Source organism: Phaseolus vulgaris, chromosome 4, assembly GCF_051622355.1.
Source record: "Phaseolus vulgaris cultivar YP4 chromosome 4, ASM5162235v1, whole genome shotgun sequence".
Lineage (NCBI taxonomy): Eukaryota > Viridiplantae > Streptophyta > Magnoliopsida > Fabales > Fabaceae > Phaseolus > Phaseolus vulgaris.
The window spans coordinates 47,139,045-47,166,372 of NC_143501.1; the positions used below are offsets into that span (position 1 = coordinate 47,139,045).

At 31.8% G+C, this 27,328-nt stretch overlaps 3 protein-coding genes across 10 annotated transcripts; 1 reads left to right on the plus strand and 2 right to left on the minus strand.

Moving 5' to 3' along the window:
- The first annotated feature begins 662 nt into the window (after positions 1 to 662).
- On the plus strand, positions 663 to 5,491 carry LOC137837901 (uncharacterized). 3 transcript variants are annotated; one of them, XM_090301727.1, is made up of 5 exons: positions 664 to 2,037; positions 2,444 to 2,888; positions 3,400 to 3,512; positions 3,600 to 3,923; positions 4,942 to 5,491. In XM_090301727.1, the coding sequence occupies exons 1-2, from the start codon at positions 735 to 737 to the stop codon at positions 2,614 to 2,616; spliced, it is 1,476 nt and encodes a 491-aa protein (XP_090157853.1). In that variant the 5' UTR covers positions 664 to 734; the 3' UTR covers positions 2,617 to 2,888; positions 3,400 to 3,512; positions 3,600 to 3,923; positions 4,942 to 5,491. The 3 variants fall into 3 exon arrangements, with proteins under 3 accessions (XP_068503176.2, XP_068503175.2, XP_090157853.1); XM_068647075.2 differs by having other exon boundaries at positions 663 to 2,888; XM_068647074.2 differs by lacking the exon at positions 4,942 to 5,491 and having other exon boundaries at positions 663 to 2,888; positions 3,600 to 4,195.
- A 136-nt stretch (positions 5,492 to 5,627) lies between these two features.
- Positions 5,628 to 8,697, minus strand: LOC137837902 (type IV inositol polyphosphate 5-phosphatase 9). 6 transcript variants are annotated; one of them, XR_016520590.1, is made up of 8 exons: positions 8,478 to 8,599; positions 8,204 to 8,370; positions 7,979 to 8,086; positions 7,538 to 7,877; positions 7,213 to 7,341; positions 6,815 to 6,923; positions 6,309 to 6,460; positions 5,628 to 6,076 (listed from the first exon to the last, which is right to left on the minus strand). XR_016520590.1 is itself a non-coding variant. In XM_068647079.2 (8 exons), exons 2-8 carry the CDS (start codon positions 8,332 to 8,334, stop codon positions 5,947 to 5,949), a joined length of 1,155 nt encoding a protein of 384 aa, XP_068503180.1. In that variant the 5' UTR covers positions 8,335 to 8,361; positions 8,478 to 8,697; the 3' UTR covers positions 5,628 to 5,946. The 6 variants fall into 6 exon arrangements, 5 of the variants coding, with proteins under 5 accessions (XP_068503180.1, XP_090157854.1, XP_068503177.1 ...); XM_068647079.2 differs by having other exon boundaries at positions 7,213 to 7,397; positions 8,204 to 8,361; positions 8,478 to 8,697; XM_090301728.1 differs by having other exon boundaries at positions 7,213 to 7,397; positions 8,204 to 8,391; positions 8,482 to 8,681.
- Positions 8,698 to 15,350: 6,653 nt separating this feature from the next.
- Positions 15,351 to 23,238, minus strand: EDA7 (embryo sac development arrest 7). Its single transcript, XM_068647080.2, has 15 exons — positions 22,910 to 23,238; positions 22,644 to 22,834; positions 21,835 to 21,935; positions 21,654 to 21,744; positions 21,466 to 21,524; positions 21,214 to 21,334; positions 20,858 to 20,926; positions 19,771 to 19,823; positions 19,572 to 19,680; positions 18,819 to 18,989; positions 18,587 to 18,745; positions 17,244 to 17,336; positions 16,951 to 17,133; positions 16,322 to 16,521; positions 15,351 to 16,089 (listed from the first exon to the last, which is right to left on the minus strand). The coding sequence occupies exons 1-15, from the start codon at positions 23,040 to 23,042 to the stop codon at positions 15,711 to 15,713; spliced, it is 2,112 nt and encodes a 703-aa protein (XP_068503181.1). The 5' UTR covers positions 23,043 to 23,238; the 3' UTR covers positions 15,351 to 15,710.
- Positions 23,239 to 27,328: the final 4,090 nt, after the last annotated feature.

Below are 27,328 nucleotides of genomic sequence, written 5' to 3' on the forward strand. Positions count from 1 at the left end.
TCAAAGTTCATATGCCATACCTAACCAAGAAGACTTTTTGAGCATTTTTTTTACTGTATTTTATATATGCTTTTAGGATTTGCCCATTGAAATCAATATTATAAACATAATCTCAACTAAATGTAATACAATCATTTAGAGCATCTCCAATGCTCTTAGTATAAACAACACACTTAATGTTCTAATTAATTTACACTCCAATGCAAGCTTTTATTAACAAGTTACTTAAATTACAAGTAATAAAATGTTCAATAAATAATTATTTATATAAAAAAAGTTGTCACAAATCTGAAACAGTTCAAAATAATACATCACACAAAAATATAAATTACTCATACAATATAACTAAATATTGTATCCCTTCATTTCCATTTCTCCCATTTTTTCATTAAAATTTATTCTTTTGTGCATGTCCCTTTAGAAATTCAATTACACATTTATTTATTGTACTAAATAAAAAATTACAATTAAATTTACTAAAATAATAAATATTATACTTTTTATTGTTGAAAAATATGTTAAAATACATATATAAAATGTTAGTGATTATTAATAAAAAAAATCACTTTTTAAAAATATTCATACTAACTTGTAATGAAAATATTTAACTCTTATTAATAATAACACTTTTAATTTTAAATTCGTAGCCGCAGAGACCAAACGACGTCGTTCTACGGGTTTCTCCTCCCTCCTTCTTCCCTAGTTTGAAACACAAGCTCGCGAAGTAGCGCGTTATGGTTCGAAGGAAGTCTCGTTCTGAGACAAAGATGAAAACAGCGTTACGGCTATCTTCCTTCACGCGCCAGCTTCACTCGCGTTCTCCTCCACGCGCTGCCGCGTTCAACCAAATCCTCACCTCCCTCGCGAAGGCGAAGCGCTTCCCCGCCGCGATTTCCCTCTGCGCGCAAACGGAGTCCCGCGGCGACGTCATCCCCTGCCACGTCACCCTCACCATCCTCATCAACTGCTTTTGCCACGTCGGCAAAGTCGCTCTCGCCTTCTCCGTCTTCGGGAAGTTCCTCAAGCGCGGCCTCCCCTACGACGCCGTCACGCTCAACTCCTTAATCAAAGGCCTCTGCCTCGACGGCGCCGTTTTGTCGGCGCTCAAATTCTATGAGGAAATGGCCGCGGAGGGGTTTGAGTTCACCGAAGTCACCTACGGAACGTTAATCAACGGACTCTGCGATGTAGGAAAAACAGAAGCCGCCATTAGATTGTTGAGAATGATGCAAGCTTGTGTTGTTAATGTTAAACCTAATGTGATTATGTATAGTAGAGTTATCGAGGGTTTGTGTAAGGAAGAGCTTGTGAATGAGGCGTGTGAGTGGTATTATGAAATGGTTGCTAACAATGTAGAGCCTAATGTGTTCACTTACAGGCCTCTTGTGAGAGCGTTGTGTGTCGCGGGGAGGTTGGACGAGGCGATTGGGATGGTGGAGGGGATGGTTTGGAAGGGTGTGTACATTGATGTTTATGTGTTTAGTGTTTTGATCGATGCCTTGTGTAAGAAAGGGATGGTGGTGGAAGCGCGGGAGGTGTTTGATGAAATGATTAAGAGAGGTTGTGAGGTGAATGTTGTTGTGTGCTCGGCCTTGATGGCGGGGTATTGTTCGAAGAACGAAGTGGATGAGGCGAGGAGGTTGTTTGATGCAGTTGTGAGATGGCCGGATGTTTGGAGTTATAATGTTTTGATGAATGGGTATTGCAAGGTTAGGAGATTGGATGATGCAATGAAGTTGTTAAATGAAATGTGTGTGAAGGGCGTGGTTCCGAATGTTGTGACTTATAATTTGTTGGTTGATGGTTTTTGTAAATGTGGGATGGTGGCGTATGCTTGGCGAGTTGTTAAGGCAATGTGTGAGAGTGGTGTGGCACCGGATGCTGCTACTCATAGTATCTTGTTGGATGGCTTGAGTAAGACGCAACGTCTTGATATGGCGGTTGTGATGTTTAACCAGCTGTTGAAGAGGGGTGTGGAACTTGATGTTTGGAGTTATAGTATATTGATTGATGGTTGTTGCAAGAATCAGAGGATAGGTGAGGCCATGAATTTCTTGAAAGAAATGCATTTTAGGAATTTGGTTCCTCATATTGTGACTTACACTGCTCTTATCAATGGCCTGTGCAAATCTGGGAGATTGTTGTCTGCGTGGAGGCTTCTGAATGAGTTGCATGATAATGGTCCACCCCCTGATATTATTGCTTACAGTACCTTGTTGATTGCTCTATGCAAAAGTGAACGTCTTGACCAAGCAATTTTTTTGTTTAACCAAATGATTAGGAGGGGTTTGGCACCTGATGTTTGGAGTTATACCATCTTGATTAATGGGCTATGCAAGAGTGAAAGGATAGATGAAGCCGTTAAACTCTTTAAAGAAATGCATCTAAAAAATTTGATTCCTGATTCCATAACTTACCTTTGTCTTGTTGATGGCTTGTGCAGATCTGGGAGAATCTCATATGTGTGGCAGCTTCTTAATGAGATACATGGCAATGCTCCACCCCCTGATGTTGTCAATTACATTGATACACTTTGCACGGACATGCATCTTCACAGCAAATGCCTTGCGTCAGCTTACTGTTGACAGAAGAGCCCGTTATTATTTTCTCGCATGACTGTACTTACCGATGGTTTGTATGAAATTGGAACTATATACTGCACGGAAATTTCCAAGTATCGTTTGATTAGAGGATATTGTTCACGTGTCCAAAAATATACCACTGTGATGAATGGACTTTGTCTGAAGAGAGATTGTTCGGTGAACAATGAGCTTGCTTTAAAAGCTGGGAAAATTCTTAATTCTGAAGAACAGCATAAGATCATTTAGAAGAGAAACTTCTACATGAAGTGGTCACTGGATAGAGGCCTTGTAAGATGATACAATAAGGTCAGATACTTTAGTTTCGATTTCAATTATACTTAATAATGTTGAATTTGTTTGAATATTTGAAAAATGGCTGTTTCCTTTTGGCCCTATAAATTGAAACACAATGGTAAAATGGTTCTTTTTGTTCAGATGTGTTTTAACTTTTATTTCGTTCTTATATTGCTTGAGGATAACCATTTTGATGTTGACATGACTTTGATCCTTCCTCATTTCCATTTGATATACCCGCAGACAGTGTTTATGCAATCTGAATGGTTTGTAAATAACCTATTTAATAACACAACAAACAATGTAGAACTTGGCATTGTTGCATGCTGTTATTGTCAAATCTAATATTCTTTTTGGTTTATATTTTTACCAAAAATATTTAATGTTTGCTCTATACCTACTTCTTGGAAATAAGTTAAAGAAGTCAATATCTTGATTGCATAATTGGTGGAGTCATGCCCTGTATTAAAATATCCAATGGAATTCTTATAACCTACATTCTTGGCTATTGCCATGCTAGCAGATTTCTCTCTTTACTCCTCACTGGCTACAGACCCCAAGACCCTCCAATGATTCTATCCAAGTTTTTCCAGCCAAAGTATACTTATCACAGGGAAGAAGCTCAAAAGCAGTAAGGTTAGATAAAAAAAACGCAATCATTTAAACATTTTTTACTCACTTCATGTTTGTAGTTTCTGAACTAAATCATCTTTCGTTTTGCAGGCACTAACCAATTAGTAAGCCTTTGAATAACTAATCAAAGTACCATGTAGTGACAAGGACCAGCTCGCTTCTTTTCCCACCTTCGCAATTCCCATAGATATCATATCCGTTTCGGAGTGAAAGAGATGTTAATAACGTTATAAATACAAAGATGGAAGAACACATGTGCTGCTATCAGATGTCTCAAGAAAATGGAAGAAAGATGTTACATCTTACAGAACAATTATGGACAGTCTCTGGGAGGGAAGCAGGGTATGTGAGGCTTTGGATTTGTGCTTGGAAATGACTGGTAAAGGCATTCAACCAAATCTATAACTCATCGTGGTAATCACCTATTCTAATAGACTCGTCTGTTCTGATAGGCATCAGTGAACTGGAAGTGTTAGAAATCCTATTCCGTTTGCCTCAGTTCTTGAAGTACGGATTATATATTTGTTGGGCAACTTCTCTACGTCAATTAATTTCAAGATGAATTTTTTGACACTTTTATGGTGTCTTTCATTTAATTTTGCAAACATTGAGCCTGATAATTGATATATAAGATGGAAACATCAGGGTCCACCCCAGATGAACCATGAAACCTATTTATGCTTTTAGCCATAGCAATCGTACCTCTTTGCAAAATCTGTCAACTATAACACTAAAAGTTTGCACATCTGGCATGATTCCCTTTCTGAACATGTTTTCCTGTAGGGTTGCTGCAAAATTAATCTTAAAACTGATTGACATTTAGTGAAATTGCTCAACAAATATATAACTCGCACCCCGAGAATTAAGGTAGATGTGAATCCCAACAAAAATTATTTCATTTAATGATTTACAAGGGCTGCTCACCAAATGTTGTAACTTATAATTCATTAATCCATTTCTTGGATGAAATGATTAATAATGGACTAAATCCTGATGTCGTCACTTTAATCACTCTTATTTGGGGGTACGAAGGTGGGAAACCAGTAGCTGTAAAAAAATTCTTTACAATGCACAAGCACGCCCAACTTCCCGATCTCCAAATTTATGCCATTATATTGGATGGCCATTTAAGTGCCATTTTTATGCTGAGGCTATATCATTGTTTAGGAAATTGAAGATGAATTTGGATCTTATAATGTAATTTATTTTACGGTATTATGCTGAATGGAATGCGGTTTTGAAAAGCTAAGTGCTGCACTGGAACTCTTTTCTTCTCTGCCTCCTAAAGGTGTGAAAGGAATGTTGTTGCCTATAAGATGATGATTAATGGTCTATGTAAAAGAGAACTATTCGATGCTCCTGAAGACTTATTGATTAATATGAAAAAAAGTGGTTGTCCCCCTAATAGCACACTCGTGATGTTTTTGTCCAGGGATTGCTGGAAAATCATGATATTTCAAGATCAATGAATAACTTCAACTAATGAAAGGCAAAGGATTTTGTGCGAATGCAACCACCACAAAATTGTTTATCTGCTACTTCTCGGACAACAAAGGAATTAGTTGCATTTGCAGTGTTCTTGACAGTTTTTTTGAGTATAACCTTGTATATTCAAAATCGTGAGGCCAGCCTGTTAGTAGAGTCTGGCTCTGTGCACCGGGTTTTGATTCGAATTTTTTTTTTTCATGACAATTACGATAATTGGTATAATATATAGTTCTTAAAAAATACTATCTCTTGATTCCTATTTTTTCCCATGGTTGGATGGGAGGAACGTCACAAAAAAACCCCAATTTCAGTCTCAAGGTTTGTCTCAAGCTAGGTCTTGAGATGAAATAGTTAGTTGCTCTTCTACCATGTTTTGCATTTTCTTGTTAATGATTACTGCTTTAGTTTCATATTTTGTATGAATTTGAATACTCAAACATTGTTAGACAGTGAGGGAGGCAAGACAATGGCACCTTCAAATTTTCCTTTCATAATGACTGCCTATCTTGTAAGTTTTTGTTATTTAATAATTTTTGCAGTTTCATCAAATGGCTTCATCTTGATGCATTCGGAAATAATTAACTGATGGGGTTTTGTGGTTGGGTGAATTTTATATATATGACATCGGTATATTGAATTTAAAATCTTAATACCAGTTTCTTGTATGAGTTAAAATTACAAACATGGCAAAATTACTATGTTTTTGCATCAGCTGGTCCCCTGTTTCTCCCTCCAAAAAATATTGAGAACAACTCTTTCTCAGGCCTCTTCTTATTCTCTAATACAAAAAAGAAGGCCAGAAATAAACCAAAAATAATCAAGTCTCAGAATTCAGCTACCATGTACATGTTTTCGGATCCTTAAAGGCTAAACCTCATTTGAAAAATGGTGCAATGAGAACTGAAATCTATTGGACGACATGCCGTTGTTATAACTTTTTGTATCATATTCAATTCCCTCCTACCTTGATGTCTGCTGTGAAGATTGCTCGTACAGGTCTATGATCAGAGAGTCTTGACTCACTCCTGTTGTATTGGATTTGCCTCATTCCCTTCCCAAACCATATTATTCTATCACACCTGCAATATCATCTTGTTGTTAGAGTATCCCATGCTTGCTAATAGATCATATAAAAGCATTTGAAGGGTGACTATGGGTCATCATTGCCTTGTCCTAAAGAACATATCAGTGTCATGTCATGTGAAAGTAGTGACATGGCCCACTAAAGGAAATTTGTGTCTTTTATTTCTAGTACACCATCATGTTCTTTAGGGACCTGAGAGTCATCCAAATTGTTTAATGTATGCTTACCATGCTGGAGAACGCCCGTTTTTGCTTGTATGCTGCTGATCACAACCTAGATAATCTTTAGAATTTGGGAGGTATTTGTATGTAGGTGGAAACTCTATGGCTCCTTCATGCCAACCTTGGAATACATTGCCCTCCATGAGCTCCAGCTTGAGCTATACAGAATTTGGGTGGAGTTTAAAATTTTGAACTCAAAACAGAACACTGACTATTCAACAAAACCTCTGCCTTAAACTGGTTTTGAATTTGAACTCAAAAACAGGGGCAACTTTCACTTCAAATTTGGACTCAGGACCTGAGTAAACCTTAAACCTTGCAAATAAGGTTTGTAAGGTGAGGACTCCTGTCTTAGAATTTGTGATTTTCAACTAGAAATATTATCAATTGGGCTTAATTCCACAAAACCAACTTCTAAATAAGGATTATATTGAACATATCTCTGATTAATGTGAAATCTCAGTATTAGTTTATTCAAACTATTGTCATGCAAGAAGTAACATGAGCCTTACCTGATCATGTTTCAACAAGGTTTCCCACTCTCTTCTCTTGATCAGCCTTTGTGTTGTAGAGTTTGGCATATAAATCCTGTAGTTCAAGTCGCCTAGCCAGACTATTCGGCTGTATGGGACCAGGTACCCACTTTAGATGAAGTTCTATTGAATGAGTTCTACTTGTATAAACTGATTATACTCAATTAAACAGGATACTTTGAATAGTGTAATGGATTACATATCCAAAACTAGTTAAATGTTTCTCAGTCAAAAAGCAAAGTTTGAGGAACTGGAAATAGTTACATATCTAATATACAATGATAATATATCTTCTTGTGGTCGAAAAAAAAGCGTGTAACTTATTCCTTCAACTTTTGACAATTTCCCATAATTTACACAATCTAGTATGCACTTACTCATGATCAATAATCTTTTGAGGCCTATCATGCAGAGGCCCAGAGGTGAAGATTGTCCTGGACAAAATATCTGTTGCATTAACGTTTCTTTGTCTTCGGTCTGCTTCTTTCCCACCAGATGCTAGATGACTACATACAAAGCAGAAACTTGTTTCATGCAAGTAAAATCTGATTGATACCGAACCCTGTATTTTAAGATCAATAAAAGAACTAAGAATTCATTTAATGTTTCAAAACTATCATCTAAATTCTCTAAACAGCTAGTTATTTTGTTCAAGAAAACAAAAACATGCATTCTATTTTTCTGCAACATGTCAAAACAAACCTTGTTTCCTAAGTAACCCATGATTCCACAGCCAACAGATGAAACACTCAAGTGCCTGATTGTTTGATAGAGGTCACATCGAGCCCATATGGTTATGAACATTCCCACCATCTGCCTGCTTATGATGCACTGAAAATCTCGTCCATGTTCTCCCTCTGCACAAATATGTTCCTTCAAAGGATATATCTTCTGTGATTCAGCTACTTTATCTCCTTCAACCACCTTTGTTGGTGTCCTATTGTTAAGGGCTGCTCCAATTAGAGAATTCCATTTCGTAGAAACTTTTCTGTTTTGGGGACCTAATACATTTGCTGCATTTAGAGGTACAATTTCTTGGAACCTGGTATATCATACATAATGAAATGATAGAAATCCAACAGTTTAGTTTCTATGCAGTTGATCGCTCACGTATAATTTTAATTAACAAAAGAAAATGATTACCCCAGAACATAAATGTCTGCTGAATTATTTTCTGTGTCAAGCCAGTCTTCCATATCCAAGTTCTTGGGTGGTGTAATGCCTCCAATATTCCAGGAACCAACAAAGATCCTTGTGCACATTAATATCCAAATCAGAGTTGCATTAAAGGTGATATAATATAGCTAGAAAAGGGTTAAAGTGCCATGGAAGAATTGTTCAAGAATTTAAACTATTATGACCTCATACTTTTTGGTTTGAGGATAGAAGCGTCTTCTTGAGTATGCAGATGCTTGATTCAAACTAGGAGTTTCCTTTCTGGCCTCTGATGAATTCTGGTTTTCTCCTTTGAAGCTATCAATTGTTAATATCTTTCTCATGATCTTGCTCTCCTTCAGCTTGAAGCTCTGCATGATCTTTGGATGAAATGTTATACACTCATCATCAAGCATACAGAAAGAAGCAAAATAGAGAGAGGGGAAGAGACACTGAAAGCAACATAGGAAGAGAAAGAGATACCTACTTGCACCCTTTATGTGATGTTCTTGCCAAAGGCTTTTTACTACAATTCTACCAAAATATAGAAGTGGCATATCAAACCAGAGAAAAGCAAGAAAAGAAAGAAACTGCATCAAATATTAAGAGAAGGGTTTATTATGGGAGGAGGAAGGGGATTTATAAGCATGCAGCTTAATCGAATTGATTAAAAAATTGGTTATGGACAATTCCAGCCATATAGTGACAGCAGAAAAAACCTGGGGTCTCTCTCATATATGAATTGATTACTCACTACTCATTTTTGGAAAACTATACTTTGAAACTCTAAAGTTGTATATAAAACTTTAGATGTGATGCTTTTAGAAAAAAATATATATAATAAAAATAAATTTGTAATTAAATGATGTTAAAAATATATTGTTGTTAAGAGATAGAAAAAAAGTTGGATGTGAAATTATCAACTGTCTTCGTTTCTCTATGGTTTTTTTTTTATAAATGCTTTCATGTTAGGTATCATTATGTAACTTAACATCTTAGATAGACTGACATCTCAAGTAATAACAATCATCTGTCATCACATGAAAAAAATATTATTAAAAAAAAAATATATATATATATATATATATATATATATATATATAAGAGGCTAGACCAAAATCTATATATTAACAAAAAAAATAATACATAAGGAAACTATACATATTTATTAATCAAACTAATCAAACTAGATGAAAGTTTAGTTTATTATACCGCGTGTTTGTTAATATTTGATTGCATATGTTTGGGTAATACCCCTCCCCATTCTTGTATAGCTCGTCCCTTACCATTTTTCAATTCATTTGATCTAATTGATATTTTCTTGGAATCAATGAAATTGAAATTCTTGCATTTCTTAAACAACAAGTGATGAGATCATGGAAAATAGCAAATGCTAATTAATTATTGTAAGATCATGAAGTCAAACAAACACAGTTCTGCAAACAAACTCAGACATAAACTGGTTTTATTTTTCCTTTTAGAAACACTTAATCAATTTCTTTCAACATGTCATAAACCAACCGTGCAGTAAACTAAAGAATGATAAAGTCATTGGATAGAAATCTCTTTTGTTCCATGATTATTAACCTAAAGCTATAGGTGCATGCTTAGGTTTTTTCACACAACATGCATAAACTAACTATAAAATGACTGATATTGATGTTTGGCGTATGAATAGAATTGTTGGTCATTTTCATTACACTCCTTTCAACTCTGCCCATGTGCAAACATAAACATCATATCCTTCATTTTAAGGGACAATACCCTTTCAATCATACCTATCATATAGGCTTAGTTAAAGGTATGGTTTGTTATGCCCAAAATTGCCATGTATTAAGCTTTATATTTTACTGTCTAACAATCACAGAATTGATAAAAATAAAGTAAAAAATTTAAGCACAAAATCCCTAATTCATTGAATGGAAGGAATAATTCATTCCTTTATCAGAAAATTTGTATGGATATATTCTTGAACAAACTTCTTTAGAAACATTCTTGAAGAAAAAAATAGTTTTTTCATAAGCTAAAGTTAGTTCATATACAAGTTAAATTTAAAAATTTGAAGAAACTATGCATAGAAACTTTTACAAATTAATGGGTATAAATTAGTTTTAATTTTAAAGAAATTCAAATGATTTTTCTTCTTATTTTTTTAGAAGTATTACTAGAGAAATGCATTCGATATTCTCCTAATGTCAAATGAATTTAAACAAGATAACAAAGTTGGTAGAGGTCCTTTCAATCTCACTTCTATTTGAAGTATGTTTTTAATCTTTTTGATTTTTTTAGTTTCTAGAATTTAAAAAGAAAACAAAGATCCTATTCCAATGCCTGTGCCCTAATTATACTCTATTATATGTTTATTTGTTTGTAAAAGTATTTATTTTAATACTATTTGTGGATAACACATCTAGGCAGAAGAAATAAAACATGTGGTTTTTTAATTACAAGACTAAAAAATAATTTTAATTTTAAAAAGGTTTAAAAAAAACTCATTTTAAATTTTATCACTAAGCTATATTAAAACCTAAAATTCTATCCTTAAATTAAAAATGATCCCATCATTAGTCTTTGACAATTATCCTTAAAAATTTGCTAATTCCATATACAACCACTATTTTACATCTAATCTAATTGAAACTTAAAATCTAGCTAAATGTTAAAAATGAACTCAATTATAAAATCATTTGACACAAATTTAACATATACATAAATAATTTTTTAACTTCTTGAAATGTTTTGGAATGTGAAATTGTGAAAAGATGTGCCAAAACTTGTATGAATAGAGTTCACGGGTTTCCATTATTTTAGGGTTGATGGGATTCTTTCCATGTTAGGTGTAGATTATTCCTCCTTAGTAATAAAAAATTTCTCACAATAAATTATTATAATATTTGATTTTTTTTATACTATAAAATGTTATAAAATGTTGGAAGATATACAAGTGTCAAATTTAGAGTCCCATTATGATATTTATCATCAAACAAAAGCAAGAGACAATTGAACTATGGACACAAATTTCTTCTTCAATCATACAAAGACAAAAGTGGGAAATGAATCAATCATTCAAGCAAACCCTTTTTTTCTAAACCCTATCTTTGATTTGGACATTCATTATTGTTCATGCTACCTTCAATAATGTAATACCACTATAAACTTTCTTCATCTTTTTTAACCACTCCATACCTTCTTATTTATCATTGGTTCATGTTTAATCTGTTTTCTTGTTCTATTTAGGAAACCAATTTCGTTGTTTTTAAGCAATTTTTTAATTCGAAAAAAATCAAGGGGAGAATAGTGAATAAATAATTTCATTCTGAAAAGCGTGTATAATTTATGTAAAACAAATGAAAAGGTGTGGGTTCTACACCTTTTAATATGGCAAATCCATGCCTTTTCTTGGACTTTCATATATATTTTTATTTTAACAATATTTTTTAATATGGTAAAGAGTGTGGTGTATTCTTTTTCATTTTTAATTTTTATTTTTAAGTGATGATCATTGTTTGTTTGTGATGACTGATGATTACTAGTGGTGAACATTGGTGATTAAGATCAATTTTATGATATTTTTATTGGTAGTAGTTGTGTTTTCGTTCGCTTATTTTTAATTTTTTTTTAAGTCACGAAATTTAGATAAAAAAATCAGCGAGATACAAAAATGGAGTACAAAACTAAAAAAAATAAAAATATCTTCATACTAGAAAATATCAAATAAAATGAATCTTCTTGTCAACTCTCTCGCACACACTCAAATGATGAAATTGTTCTTTCCAACGATGTGACTGAATAATAATGAAAATGTTACGACTGGAAAGAAAGTATGAAATGTGAAGGTACAACTAAGGTTATTTAAAAAAAGTGAGATCATGTTTCAATTAAGATTACTTTAAGATTATTTTAAAAAGTTAAAAAAAATAAACTCGACTTTTCATAATTAATATGGAGGTGCATGGAGAAAGTACGGAGGTGAAGAAGAATTTGTCTAGTAAGACTCGGAAAAAAAAAATCAAGAGTGATCGATCAAAAACTTTTAAGATAGTTAATTGTATAAAATAATATTTTATTTCTCACATATTTTTTTCTCTCATTTATCTACTTCTCCTCTCTATTTCTTATTTTCTTTCCATACAAAATATTAATAAAAGGATACTTATTAGTATACTCTATTCTGAATTATAGAAAGAAAACTGAAAACAAATACTTTCTCCACTTCATTTTATTTTATATACATGATGTTCAAAGTTTTGACACACATAAAGAAATGTGAATGATATTTCCCATTTATAAAAAAATTATATCTCTCTGATTAATTACTTATGTATATTCTTAATGTATGTAGTATTAATTAAGGATAGTCCTGAAAAAAATACTTAGTATCATTTTTCTTTTCAAACGTCATGTAAAGTGAAATGAAGGTAGTAAATAAGAAGAAAATGAGTAAAACTTTAATTAAAATGGTTGGGTATAAGAAAAAAAGCTATAGGAAAGTTGAATTCTCTATTTTTTTTTTTATATTATTGAAAGGGCCAAAGCAAATAACAACATAATATAATACCAGGGGAAAAGACAACTCAGTTTCTATTATTCTTCAGAGGAATTTATTCTCTCTTTTGATTACATAAAAAAGTGATTTTTTAACAAGGGTATATAAGGAGTTACAATAATTTTTTGCATGATTTTGGAAGTCAAGGGTAATTTTGGGCACTTGAATATGTTTGCATGGTTCTTCCATTTTTTTCTTTGTATTTTAAGAATTAAAAAATAAGGTGGAAACTCATTTCTATTTTGGAAAATTATATTTAATTACAGAGTAAATACATCAGTTTATAACTTTGAAAAATATTTTATCTTTTTAGTGACATCCATATTTTAGTAAAATTTATTTTATGTTTTTCAATTGTAATCTACTTCGGAATCGTGGGTATCAATACTTATATTTTTAATACAAATTATTGAAGTTTCCATTTTTTCTCTTTAAAATCTCTCTACACCTTTTTTTTTTTGGGTACAACTAAACATAATAATATAATTTTATCTGACTTTAAACCATTAGAATCAATCATCGCATTTTAGGTATGGTTAGTTTTGAAGTTGTTGAGTTTCATCATAATTTTGTCTTTAAAAAGGATATACTTCTGGAAAATGTTTATTTATAATGTTTATTAATAAGTTTTTTTTTTAATGGATCGAATCTATCAAATATCATTATTAACTCATTTCTAGTATGATATTTGATTTATAGGAAGGATATATTAGTATATAAAAAAATATTTTTCACTAAATTAGTGTTTAACTGATGTCACCCAAATTCAATACAACATCATGATAATTTTTAAAAAATTTCTATAATTATTATTATTATTTATTAAACACCTTTAATATATATTAATACAATAATACCAGATTTGTTTGATACCAAGTACACTATTAATAACATTTTTATTGACGCTAATTAAGTATGGCCACAATAATTGATCCCTCTCCCATTTCCATTCACTCATGTGCTCCTCTGACAGTATGTTTTTGGTTGTTTGGTTATTGTATAAAAGAAATGCATTGAAATCATTATTTTACTATAAACAAGTAAATGTGAGAAAAGAGAAACAAAAAGTTGATCCATCACCTGTGTTGGTAACCTGTCTACACAAGACCTGAATTATCATCATCATCATCACTTACCTTAATGTTTAGAATTGATAGTAATTGTTAAAAGAATGTGATTTGATGATAATTGAGAAAGAATAGGCCCCAAGTTGAGGTGTAGAGTAAGCATACCCATGTTGTAATACCAAAGCCTAGAAGCTATAGATGAAGCTATAGATGTGGCAGATGTTTTTTAACTCAACCTCATCTTAATTTCTTCTACTTTAGTCTAAAGCTAAAAACCCTATGGGTTTCCTCATTTTCGGAACTCTTCCTTCTCCCTACGGAACTCAACTCATCTATATACCCTTCGTATACTCTATTTATTTCTCTCACCTAATCACAACCACACCCTAAACAAAACTCTCAATTCTATCTGCATTCGTGTATAAGATTGAAACCCTACATCAAATTATAATTCAAAAAATAATAATTTATTGTTGAAATTGAATAATTTTAAAATAGTGATGATGTATTGAAAATAGATATTTACTATTTATTTATTTTATGAGCTGACGTTCACATTCTTTCTTGTTTTTAAATATATATTCATATTTTATATTTTACATAAATAAATTTATCTTTTTAATATTTTAATAAAATGGTACTCATTTTTCTTAGTTTATTTAAAAAAATATATTTACGAAAATTTCTACACAATTATGAAAATTTAAAACATAAAAGAAAAGAATATTTTTAAACAAAAAAAAAATTGAATGATCCATCTCAACGAGTTTTCATACGATGAGGATCAAATACGTGTTATTGTTATATGGATTCTCTGATGTAGAAGAGTTAGATAAAAAAAATCTTAGGAAAGATGAGAACAAATTATCAATTTTTGTTTATATTTTAAAACCTTACTCTTTTTAATTTTCATAATTTGTTATTTAAATTTAATAAATGTTTTTAAAATAACATAAAATATATAATATTCACTTTATTATTAAAAGGCTGAATTTCATTTATCTAAGAGATAAAGAAGATAAAATTTATTTAAAAACTAAAGAATTTGAGTGTTATCCAACATAATTTCACCAAAGATAAATACAATTTAATCAATGTTAAATATATATTTTCTAAAAATGAATTATTAAAAATCAATTGATAGATATTTAAACAAATACTTACAGCCTTCTCCAATCAAAGAAAGCTCAATTTTACTTGGTTTTGCAGTGATAAGCAAGTTGAAAAGCTTGTCTACTTCCAATTTATAATTGATTAGATCAGGATTAGAACTTCAAAAATTATGAGTTTGATTTCATTAACCGATGGATCGATTAAGTAAATAAAATTTCAGAATTTAATAATCACTTCATAGTTTTCATTTTTCACATTGGATAAAGTTCATAACATGCTATTTAGCATGAACAAAACCATAAATGAAGCCGTGCAGTAGCAGTAGCAACTCACCTTCCAACGTCAATTAACATTTCATTGTCATAACTTACATGCAGTAGCAGTATGGGCCTTTTTCTCAACGGAGGAGGTCGAACCCACAGCTAAACACAAGGGAGAGAATTCAGCCCCAATGGGTGAAAATACTTAAACACAAAATTGAGAGTACATGTAGGACATTCTCACATAAAGGGAGATAAATTCCTATTCCTATGATTAACATTTGGGATTATCCTTGGCTTTTGAACAACAAAATTGTAGCAATTAAGGTAGGTTCCACACAAACTAGTTTTATCTTTGATAGAGGCACACAAAATTGAGAGTACATGTAGGACATTCTCACATAAAGGGAGATAAATTCCTATTCCTATGATTAACATTTGGGATTATCCTTGGCTTTTGAACAACAAAATTGTAGCAATTAAGGTAGGTTCCACACAAACTAGTTTTATCTTTGATAGAGGCACACAAAAACGGGGGAAAAGAAAAAAAAAATGTAACCAAGAACCAAAAGATATTAAGCTACATATTGCGTACCAGAGATGGTGTGGCCCTGCAGCCATGCCTACTACACTGTGCGCCTTCAACCCACAAGACCATACATGGATGGAAAACTGAGCCATAAAAATCAAGGAAGCAATATCTAAGAAGAATCAAATTACTGTGTCTAAGGTCGTTATCGACCTCCTCTTCTGCCGTTCCCTCTCCCTCCTCTCCCTCCTCCCCCTCTCCCTCTTCCTCCTCCTCTCCCTCTCCCTCGACCACCAAACACTGGTCCATGGGGCTTGAGCCCCAAGGATTGTACTCCCCTCTTTTTCCAGTGTGGGACCTCTTTATCTTCTTCATCTTCCTTATACTTAGCTTTGCTTCTCGAGGTGAAAGTGATTTCCCGTGATCCTCCCGGACCCTGCTTAACACCATTTGGAACACGAGAAGATTCCTGTTTATATTTGAGAGCTGCCACCCTGTCTCCCATAGGAAGTGACTCCTCCCCTGCAAGTGATTTTTTGCTCCAGAATGCCTCTGCATGCTGCTCATTCTTAATTTCATACATTCTGCATTTTATGCAAAAAAAAGAATCAGTAATTAAGAACTAAAAGATATATAGGAAAATAACTACATATTCATACACATTTAGCTAAATATCTCATGAAATATCAGATAATGAATCGTTGTTAATTACAAAAAAAAATCATTGAAATGATCTGCATATCGTAACGGATCATCCCATTTATTATCTCCCACAAAGGACATTACCGCACACAAAAAATTGTAACAGATTCTCACCTGGGAACCCGAGATTTGTCTTTCACTCCGTTTGCAGGTTCATCATGTGACGATGTTGATGCATCAGAATCACTCAGTGCTTCATCATCATCTGACATGACAGGTTCAAAATGTTCATTTATCAAGGATGTTTGCTTCTTAGAAACACCCATGGGATGTAAAGCCAGATATTCTTGTGAGGAATCCTTAATCTCAAAATCCTGAAACCGAATAAGTAATAACTGTAAGAAAGAGAATTGTCTCGAACAAAGAAAAAGTAGTCATAAGTCAAAACAAGCAATAACATGCATGGATCCTCCAAATTTCCCATTATATGCATTAAAATATTTCAAAGTTGCATTGAGTTTGAAATTTGTGTTAGAAATTCTTGTATGCATAAATTTACAATGAGCAACCACGAAGAAATTAAAATGATGGGTTGAAAAACCAGTACAACAATTATATATCAGCACGCTAAAATTTAATATATAAAAAGGGTAACTTCAATTCAACCCATTGAGGGTGGTGGAAAGTTATAATGTATTAAATGTAGCCTAGCCGCTTATCTTCAAACTAGTTAGGACAGAAGGGCTGTGGAGATGGGATAATATCATTAAAAAGACAAACTACCATATTTCATATTGCAGTACCTCATCCGTAAATAATGCTTTAAATCGTTCATCTTGAAGATCTTGCATGTTAAGTCCTTTCTTTTTCTTGGATGCCTTTTTAGTTTCATCATCATCAGCATCCCTCTTCTCATTTTCAGCTTCTTCACTTTCTAGGAGGCGAGCAGCAAGGGCCCGATTAACTTTGGGTAACTTTTTCCTGACCTGCAAGGATAATAATTGGGGAACGGCAATGGATTATAAATCTTTAAATCATCCTTCCTGCATAATGTATGGACAGAAAAACTAAAATGATCAGTGACAATCAATTCTACCGTGATTCGTGAGGCACGCTCGGCTTCCATCTTTTCTCGCTTCTGTTGTTCAATATAGGCTTCATATTCAAAAGGATCAACCAGCGCTTTAGCCTATAAAATAATTTATGCATCATGTAATAGGATAAAAAATAATCCATGTACAGCAATTTCTAAGAAAAATAACTACAATATAAAGATGATTACTGCCTTTACCGTAACTAATCAAGACAAAAATATTTTATATATATATATATATATAAAATATAATATAATTAGAGTGAGACCAGGGAAAGTACAACTAAGCTTAGGATCTGATATTCTCCAAAACAGAAAAAGTAAAACACAAAATGAAGGGAAAAAATGAGAAATATCTAGTCTTTTTGTATGCAAAAAACTAACTTCCTAGAAATAGCTATATGAGCAAAGTACAAGTCACAAATACTGCTGTCCAAAATCAAATTAAGGACCAAGAGACACCCTTGAAATGTGAGAATCTGCCTTCAACCAAACACACCATGGACATAAACCAAAAGTAATGTAAGTCCAGCAATTTCTAAGAAAAATAACTACAATATAAAGATGGCTACTGCCGTTACTATTACCAATCAAGATAAAAAATATTATGTAACATAATTGGAGTGAGACAAGGAAAGTAAAAACTAAGCTGAGGATCTGATATTCTCCAAAACAGAAAAAGTAAAACACAAAATGAAGGGGAAAGATGAAAAAAGATATCTAGTCTTTTTGCATGCAAAAAAGCTATAAGAGCAAAGTACAAATCACAAGTACTGCTCTATCCAAAATCAAATCTAAGGGGCCAAGAGACACCCTTGAAAATGTGAGAATCTGCCTTCAACCAAAAACACCATGGACATAAACCACACAATGACAATTATGCATCTTTTTTCAACCAAAAGCACTGCAACGAACCAAAATGGTCTTTGAACACAATAGATTATGCCAAGGGAAATTTAGGTTTACAGGAATCAATTGACACGTAATAAAGCCAAAAAAAGGATCTCCGTCATTAAGCTTTGCAAGTTCTTAGATGTTTGGACACATTAGATGCGATTAAGCTAATATATTACAAAGCAAAGATATCAGCATTTCAATAGCTCAAGAAATACATGTAAATAAGAAAATACACCAAAAACAACCCACTTTTGTATAATGCAAAATTAATAAAGAAGCTATGCATGTAAGCTCTACTATATTACATGGTTTTCCTTTACCAACTTAACATAATAAAAAGTTTCATAGAAAACTGAAAACGTTAGGCTCTCAGAAAAATCAAAGATATCAGCATTTTCAACAACTAGAGGAATACATGTGAATAAGAAAATACACCAAAGGCAACCCACCTTTTTGTATAATGCATGATTGATAAAGAAGCCATGCATGTAAGCTCTAAGTAGATTGGTGCCAATCAGGTTGGTCAAATTTAATCTCTCAAGATCCTCCTTTGTCAAAAATTTGTAATGATCATAAATAGTTGTTTGTCCACCCATGTCTAGCTCCTCCTGTAAAAATATTTGTAATGTGACAACAAAGATAACTAGAAGAAAAATCCAATCACTAAAATAAGGAACATACAGTAAAATTCTCTAGGGAAGAACACCACTTAGGCGCAGGTCCAAGTGATGGTATGAAGTAAGATGGTATTTGACAACAGTCCAAGGCCAGCAAGATCAAACCACTGCCAGGAAATGTACACACGTCATTTATTGCTCCTGTTGTTGGTTCAATGCTGGTCAAGGTTTCTCCCTGGAAAAAGATTAATCTATCAAAACAACCCGTGCTTATTAAAAATACAATCTAAATGCAGTTATAACCTAAATGTTTAGGAACATGAGATACTGAGATCATCAAAACATAAGATGTATGCATGTACAATTTAGTTTATATATTGCTAAAACATTATCAAGAAAAGTCCTTTAGTGATGAAGACAAACAAATGAACCACAATATGATAGCAATAAGTAAAATATTAAATTTATATCACTCCTTCGGTACGAAGATATTTTTGTCTATTTATCTATAACGAAATACAGCTTAGCAAAATTTGCTGAAAATAACACCTTAAGAACATGTTTTTAAAGTCTAACACAACAACTATCTCCAACATAGAGCATATTGTGGGCGTCCAACTTGTCACAATTGGACTCATTAATTATTGACCATTCTTTCTCCTAGGTAAATGCTGCTGAATGACTCAACTAATTAAAACAAACACTACACAGGACAATTTTATGAATAAAATCAAGTATGACCAAGGTGCACTAATTAATTAGGAGAAAAACAGTTGAGCTATTAATCTGAAATATGAAAGAGCCACAAGTCCTATACCGTTTGAGGATCCCATATCCTAACAACATGATTATCACTGGTAATCAACATTGGTTGTTCATAGTTAAGAGTACGATGCCACTTAATATCCAATATCGAACTGCCATACCTGTAGGACAATTTTTAACCAACCATTAATTAAAGATATAATTATTTTTAAAACAATCGCAAATTTTTCGAAATCAGAATGTCAACTTACATATGATCCTGTATCCGTAGAGGATGTGATGAGCGCAGATCGTAGATGAGAACCTGCATACATAATATTAAATGTATAAAATATCCATGCTGAAAGGGGGAGGATAAACATGGATTTTGTTTAGAAAGCAAAATTGTGTCAGGAGATTTTTTTCTCCTCAAAATAATAAACATTTGCGTAATGAAAAGCAATTAGATAAAAAAAAAATACATGAAACTAATCCATGCTCTACGCGCAGCCACAAGAAGTATGTCCTATTTCCATTTTGTGTACTTTTTAAAATTAGCTATGTTCCACAAGAGGTCGTCTAATCATTTTCAAACAAATAATGAGAAAGGCAACCTTCTGGCTTTATGAATTATGCACATATCCTAGGACTTTGTAGACTTTCTCCCAATAAAATCCAACAGAATTTTGGGCCCAGTCATAAAACCTCCTGTCACAGATATCATTCCTAGACCTTCAATTAACAAGTTAAGCTTTTGAGACTTAGTCCTTGACATGGTATCAAAGTCAGAAATGATGAAATGGTCAAGATTTTGAACCTTGCAGCCCTAATTGCTCATAACTAAATCAGTGGATTGTCACATCTTAAACTCAATAGGCTGTTGAATACTACAAGGTAGCTTCGAGCCATACACTTCCACTTTTGGGGTTTATACTACATCCACAATTCATCACATTTTTGGGGGGGTCATGTTCTTCAACAGAATGGAGGATTTCCTTCTTTTTTCCAGATTTTTTCATTATGTCTATTCTATGTCACTGAAGAGTGTATTGAGTAAAATTTATGTAGAACTCCTTGCCAGATAAATAAAACCATTCATGGAACTCCACTTAATAGCTTCAGCTTTTGGGATAACTACCCGTTAACATTGCCCAATTTATGAAATAAGCTTGTCTTAGTCTTAAATGTACACATCCATATAGGCAAAACAACAACGGTGGGATGAAGACAACCTTTTCTTAAAATTCTATATAACAGACATGCCTATGTTCAATTCAATCACAGAGTACTACAAAATTTGCCACCATGGTCCTAATAATGACACAAGTCACACAACCTATGATTTAAGTAGCATCATACCTTTCCTGCACTACTTCCAACAGCCATTAAGAAACCGCCATCTTCATCAAACTCCAATGCAGTAACCTCCTACAAATATGGAAAGGTTAAGAAGATATCAATTACACAAAGATATGTACAAAGAAATCTATAACCTCAATTTTGATTAAGATATGGACAAAGGGGAAAGATAAATGTTTCCTGCCCATTTGAAACTTATGTGAGTAAATAGATGCGTAGGAGGTTACATATGAGATTGTAATGCATGTTACTAGCCTTATAACAACAGCTTCAGCACATCAAATATAAAAATTCTTGATACATTCTCACAGTATTCTTATGCCTTGAAAAGGCTAGTGTAAGAGTATAATTGCTACCTGGTCAGCGTCACCACTAGGTCCAACAGCATCAATTCTGCCAACTGAAGATCTCACTCGCATGTCAAAGCATTCCACAGCACCATCTTCGCCACCACAGGCAACTAATCCATGAATCTTGCTAAAATTTAGAAAAAATTTATGTTCCAGTGATTTAATACAAATAGCAAGGTATGTATACAAAATGTACAAAGCTTTAATAATTGCAGAAAATAAAGCAGGGAAAACCAGCATTCAAGTTCCAGTAATTACCTTCGACAAACTACATTCAATGCAGGGGACTGTGTGCTGAGTGAGGAGAGAAATCGGCCCTGACAATTAAGAAAAGAAAAGCTTTTCATTTTCAGTATTTCTTATTCTAAAACTCAACCAATAGAAAAACTAAGAAGGTATCTACATGCTACTAAGGATGTTTAAACAGAAAGCTGTAAGATAAACACCTGCTCGAGGTTTATTCTGTACAAATCTGGGGATGACGCAGCACAAAGCAAGTCACAAGACCAGCTGTCATAAGTAATATCTCTCCCCATCCTACCAAATGACCACAATAAACATCCATTTTAGAGCACAAATCACACTTTAAACTAAGGAATCAATACACAAAAAGCCCAGATAAGAAACCTCGGAATCCGCAAACTGTAGTGCTTTCCATATTTCGCATGCAGGTAAACAGAGCGATCAGCACATAAAAATGCAAGTTTTGAATAGTCATCTGTCAGAACCTACACCAACAAAAACACAGTTACAAACCAACCAATCTCTCACAAAAAAGATTGATCACAATTTTTCAACACAAAGAAAAGGTTAACTAATGCAAACATAAACAAAAAACGGAGCATAACAATTAATGAATATAAACCTAAATTTCTATTTCAATTGAAGCTATGCTGTTACCTCAACAAAATTATCCCTAGTAAGCTTACAATTTACAAAGACTGAAAAATATTGATAAATGTTAAAACAAATAAAAAGAAGCACAACAACAATTGGCATATAAACCTAGCTTTCTATTTCAATTAAAGGTAAAAAGTTTCCTCAGCCAACCAATTCCTAACTACAAGCAGAGGGAAAATATTAACATAACTAAATGTAATAAAATGAGCATAAAAATTACTGGAATACAAACCTAACTTTTTCTACTTCAAACAAAACTATGCAGTAACAGTTAGTTACCTAGACCAATAACGTCAACATAGGTCAACATAAATAAAATGAAGCACAACTATAGGAACCAGAATATAAACCTAACTTCTTTATTCAATTAAAGCTAGCGGATCCTCTGTAAGTGATTGATAAACACAGAGAAAATATTAACTAAGGAAACTAATTAAATATAAATAAAACGAGTTTCGCTTAAAACCTACAGGAACATATAAACCTAAATTTTTGAATTAATTTCAAATGAAATTAGCTTCACTGTTTTTCAGTACCTGAAAATCAACGATCTCGGAATCCAGGTGGCGTTCGAACTTCAACCCTAGCTCCCTCACCTCGTAAACCTTAACTTGCGGCGGATAGATGCCGGAAGCTACGATGTACTCGCCGTCGGGAGTGGCCTTGATTTTGGTGGCGGCGGTGGCGAAGCGCAAATCATCAAGCAGTTGCAGGTTCTGCGTGTAACCTGACAGCGCGCGTAAAGAAGAATAAGAAGAATGAATGAATGAGAAAGGTCACAGAGAGAGAGAGAGAGAGTTACTTTTAACGTTGCGATGAGAGTTCTTCTTCTTAGAAGGGAGCCAGGAAGCGAGGGAAGGTTGCTGCGACGCTATGGTGTACATCTTAACACCGTTAATTGACGTCGACTTCATGCCGCCGTCACGAGTCGCCATTGCTGGCTACTGTATCAGTGATTGCTTGCTTTGGATTCTGTTGAATCGAAGAATGTGAACGAAGGTCGAAGGCAAAGAGTGAAGAAGGAGGTCGCAACGGCGTCGTCGCACACAGGGGTTGCAGAGAAGGAGTAAGGGTTTTCAAGGTTACGTTAAAGTAGAAAATTTTCCCGTGTATTTTTTTCGTTTTTTCTCCCTCGTAAAACAAAATATTGTTTTGTGTACCAAAAATATTTTAAAATAGATTTTTTATTCTATTAATATTTTTATCTTTATCTTATTTTTTTATTTTATAAAAAATATTTTTAGTTATTATTTTTCTTTTCATTTTTTTTATTATTATTTTTATTTTCTATATTTTTTTTCTTTTATTTTTATGCATTAATCGTAACACGTAGTATTTGTATTAGTTTTTTTAAAAAAAATTTACATTTAGGGTAAACACTTCAATATTATATATATTCAGACTGTGTTTTTTTTTATAATTATATAACGTATTTTTTTATTTTAAATTAATATGATTACATCATCAATAATAATAAAAATAAATACTAATTTTTTTTTTTAAATTCAATACAAACAAAAATAAACTAAATATTTTTAATTTATTACTTTTTCTTTTTATTTTGTAAAAACTTATTTCTTTATTTATTAATTAATTTTTAACTATTTTAAACATTAAAAATATTTATTTTTTAATACATTAAAAAATAAAATTATCATTTTTTAATTTTTTTTTTACTTTTGAAATGATGTAAAAAAATAAAAATAAAAAAATACTAGATAATAAAAACAAAAGATATTATGGAAAATAAAAGTGTAAATATGGTTATACGAAGAATTAGAAAAAAAAATATCATAAGTTTGAAGTGTAAAAAATATTATATAATAGATATATTTTAGTCTTTATCTATTTCTTCAAACAAGTGCATGTAAATATTTTTTATATTTTTTATTTCATTCCGATTTCAAATATCTTTTTTCCTTTATTAAACAAATTGTTTTCCCTTTCCTTTTTTTTCCTTTCCCTCTCACACATCTAATTCAAAGAAAATATTGCTTCTATTTTCAAACTTATCAAGTGGAAGTATTTTTTTCTATTATTTTTATTTTAAGATTTCATTTTAGACTAATTTAACTCACAAAAACAAAATAAAATTTGACTAATAATTACTAGGGCATTTACCTTCTTTGATTTCATGTTTCATTATTTAGTTATCATTTATATTTTTTTAACTTAAAATAAAAATTAAGCTTAAGCTTTTTTTTATTAACAGTGAGATTCAGAGCTTGAGAATGGATATGTACTCTCTTTCTCCAAATCTATAAACAGTATAGAAATAAAAATATTTTATATTTAAAAATTTCTAGAGTTTGTTAAACAAATTACATCATTAATTTGTGAGATATATTAATTTATATCAAGTCATTTATTTTCGGAAGTTGTTTTCTCCCATTAGTTAAATAAATTGTGTATTTCATTCCATTCTTCAAAAGTTTTGATCAAGAAAGTAATTTGAAGTCAAATAACCACTTCAAATAACTCTTCATTGTAGTAAAAAATCGTGAAAAAAAGTTAGTTCATATTAATCACCCCATGTTCCAAAATATTATCTTGAATTATTATTCCAAAACATTATCTTGAATTCTTATACTTGAAACATAAGTATGAATGGAAAATCTCACATTAAATAAAAATTAAATAAAAATTAAGAAAATCGAGTCTTATCTAAAAAAAATACACAAAATCATATATTTCTTTTTATATTTTTGTTGAAATATCATATGTAATCTGAGATTTAAAGATTCTATGTTTGTTAAAAACTATTATTCCAAAGCATTGTCTTGAATTCTTATAGTTCATATTAATCACTCTTATATTGCTAAAATATCATATGTAGTTTGAGATTTAAATATTCTATGTTTATTAAAAACTATTTTTCCAAAGCATTATCTTGAATTCTTATATCGAAAGAGAAATAAGTATGAATTGAAAGTCTCACGTTAAATTAAAAAAAAACTTAGTCTTATCTAAGAAAACACACACAATCATATATTTTTGTTGTTGAAAATAATGACATAATCTCTTATATGGTTGATTTATTACTCTTGTTAAATATTCATATTCTCTTATGAAAAAATTCTTAATAATAATTAAATTTAATAATATTTTTTATTTTTATAAAATAATAATATATTTATATGGATTTCCTAAAGTAGAACCACTCATTTTATGGTATAAACAATTATCAAAGGTAGAACAAATATTTGTATTTTTATGTTCCTGAAAAAACAATATCCTTTTATGCATTTCTAAAAGTATAATTGTTCATTTTATGGTATAAATAGTTATACAAAGTAATATTTTTATGTTACTAAAAAACAATATTGTTTTATGTATTTTTTTTTAAGAATAACGAGTTGTTTTATTATACAAACCAGTGTCAAATGTAAAAAAGAAAATTATGGTTGAATCCTTATTATTTGCAACATCATGACACTCATATGAATTCTTATAATTATAAATATATATTTTATTAAAGCAAAAATCTAACATGTTATAATTTTAATTAAATGTTAAAAATAACTAACTACAAATATGTTCATGTTTCGTCTTTAAGACGGTAACTTCGTTCAATAATATATCATGTAATATGCAAACGATTAATCTATTTCTTTATGTTTGATAAAATATTTATATGCTCAGACGACGTACTATAACAAACACACACACACACACACATATATATATATATATATATATATATATATATTAGGAAATGTTTGTTGCTTTTATATGATCAAAGAGTTTAGTTCAAAGACAAGTCACATCAAATTGTATCTTGGATGAAAAATTAAAGTTGTTTTTCTTCAATAACTTCTTGATACAAAGCATTTCAACTCTGGCTCGACTATTTGTCATGTACGTGTATACTTTTTATCGTATGTTGGTGCAAAAGACAATGTTACATAAAGAGATGAATATTATCAATGATCTAGGAAATTGCATGTAGAAGGGTAATTAAAGTTGCATTGAGTGCTTTAATGCAATGTCATATTCAAGTTTGCCAAACTTAGAAAGGACATTCAAAAGAGTTAAAACTGATTAACAACCAGAAATTTCTCAACAATTATACAGTGCCTACATAAAGCCAACTTGTAAGAACATGAGAGAGATCTCTCATGCATACAACATAAGCTTTGTCAAATCTCTAGATCCGAAAAAAGCTTTAAGAATAACACTTTGAGGATTCATGTAGTTAACTAGGAGAGAGTGTTTAATCTTCTATTCATTGAAAGACACAATCCCTCGCTAAAGAGTAAGATTTGCGATTTGGTTATCATACTCTCACACAACTTCATAGCTTAGAATGACTATTAAGAAATAACACTTAATTGAGTCAGGAATGTCTTGAAAATGAATACTTGGTTGAGTCAGGAGTGACTTTGGAAAGAATACTTAGTTGAGTCAGGAGTGGTTCGAGAAATAATACTCAATTGGGTCAACCAGGGGTTGCTGAGACTTGAAAGAATACTTGTTAAGTTATGAGTGACTTGTGGAAAGAATACTCAATGGATTAGCCAAGAATGACTATGAGCACAAAGAATACCCAAAGCATACTTTCCAACATTAATATGTTTAGTAAAACTCTGAAACTCGATCTATTGATTAAGAATTGAATGTAATATGTTGCAACAAATGAACCAATATAAATTGTTGTGTATTTTCATTTTTCCTTATTCTCATTTATGTTATTATTATTTGTACCAACTCAAAAATGAAAACTCCTTTTGAAATACATGTTTAAAATACATTAGTTCACTAAATTAGTTAAGATGTAAAGTTGCATCTATTATACTATATCAGACGCAATCTGCCTGATCACTTGGCAAAAAAATCATTGTCTGATCAATCATTATCCAACAATATTTTTAAAAAGATTTTAAATATAATTAAAATACAATTTGGTAATTCTTTGTTGTGTTTTCCTGATTTTTACATATTTCATGTTATCCCATATTGGAATGACTTTTCATTTTAGACTTTTTTTCTTGCATTAATCAACATAGGACTTAGATTTTCTCCAATAATATATAGAATGATAATATTTTTACAACTACCAAATAATGAGAATTCAAAGTCAAATTTGCTCAACAAATAGCTCGAGCTGAGTTGGCTTCTTTAAGTTGTTTCATTAATATTGTATTACTCGTTCCTAGATTAGATTGTTATTCCATAAAACCTTTGTTATGAACACGTGGAGAAATCTATGATTGGTTAGCAC

Coding starts and splice junctions, on each gene's coding strand:
- LOC137837901 (XM_068647075.2), top strand. CDS start 735: ATGGTTCGAAGGAAGTCTCGTTCTGAGACAAAGATGAAAACAGCGTTA.
- LOC137837902 (XM_090301728.1), bottom strand. CDS start 8,586: ATGCAGTTTCTTTCTTTTCTTGCTTTTCTCTGGTTTGATATGCCACTT. Junction 8,087..8,203: donor TTCTATCCTCAAACCAAAAA/GTATGAGGTCAT, acceptor AATGTGCACAAG/GATCTTTGTTGGTTCCTGGA. Junction 6,077..6,308: donor AACGGGCGTTCTCCAGCATG/GTAAGCATACAT, acceptor ATGATATTGCAG/GTGTGATAGAATAATATGGT.
- EDA7 (XM_068647080.2), bottom strand. CDS start 23,042: ATGGCGACTCGTGACGGCGGCATGAAGTCGACGTCAATTAACGGTGTT. Junction 21,335..21,465: donor TTGAATGTAGTTTGTCGAAG/GTAATTACTGGA, acceptor TCTAAATTTTAG/CAAGATTCATGGATTAGTTG. Junction 17,134..17,243: donor AGCGTGCCTCACGAATCACG/GTAGAATTGATT, acceptor TTATCCTTGCAG/GTCAGGAAAAAGTTACCCAA.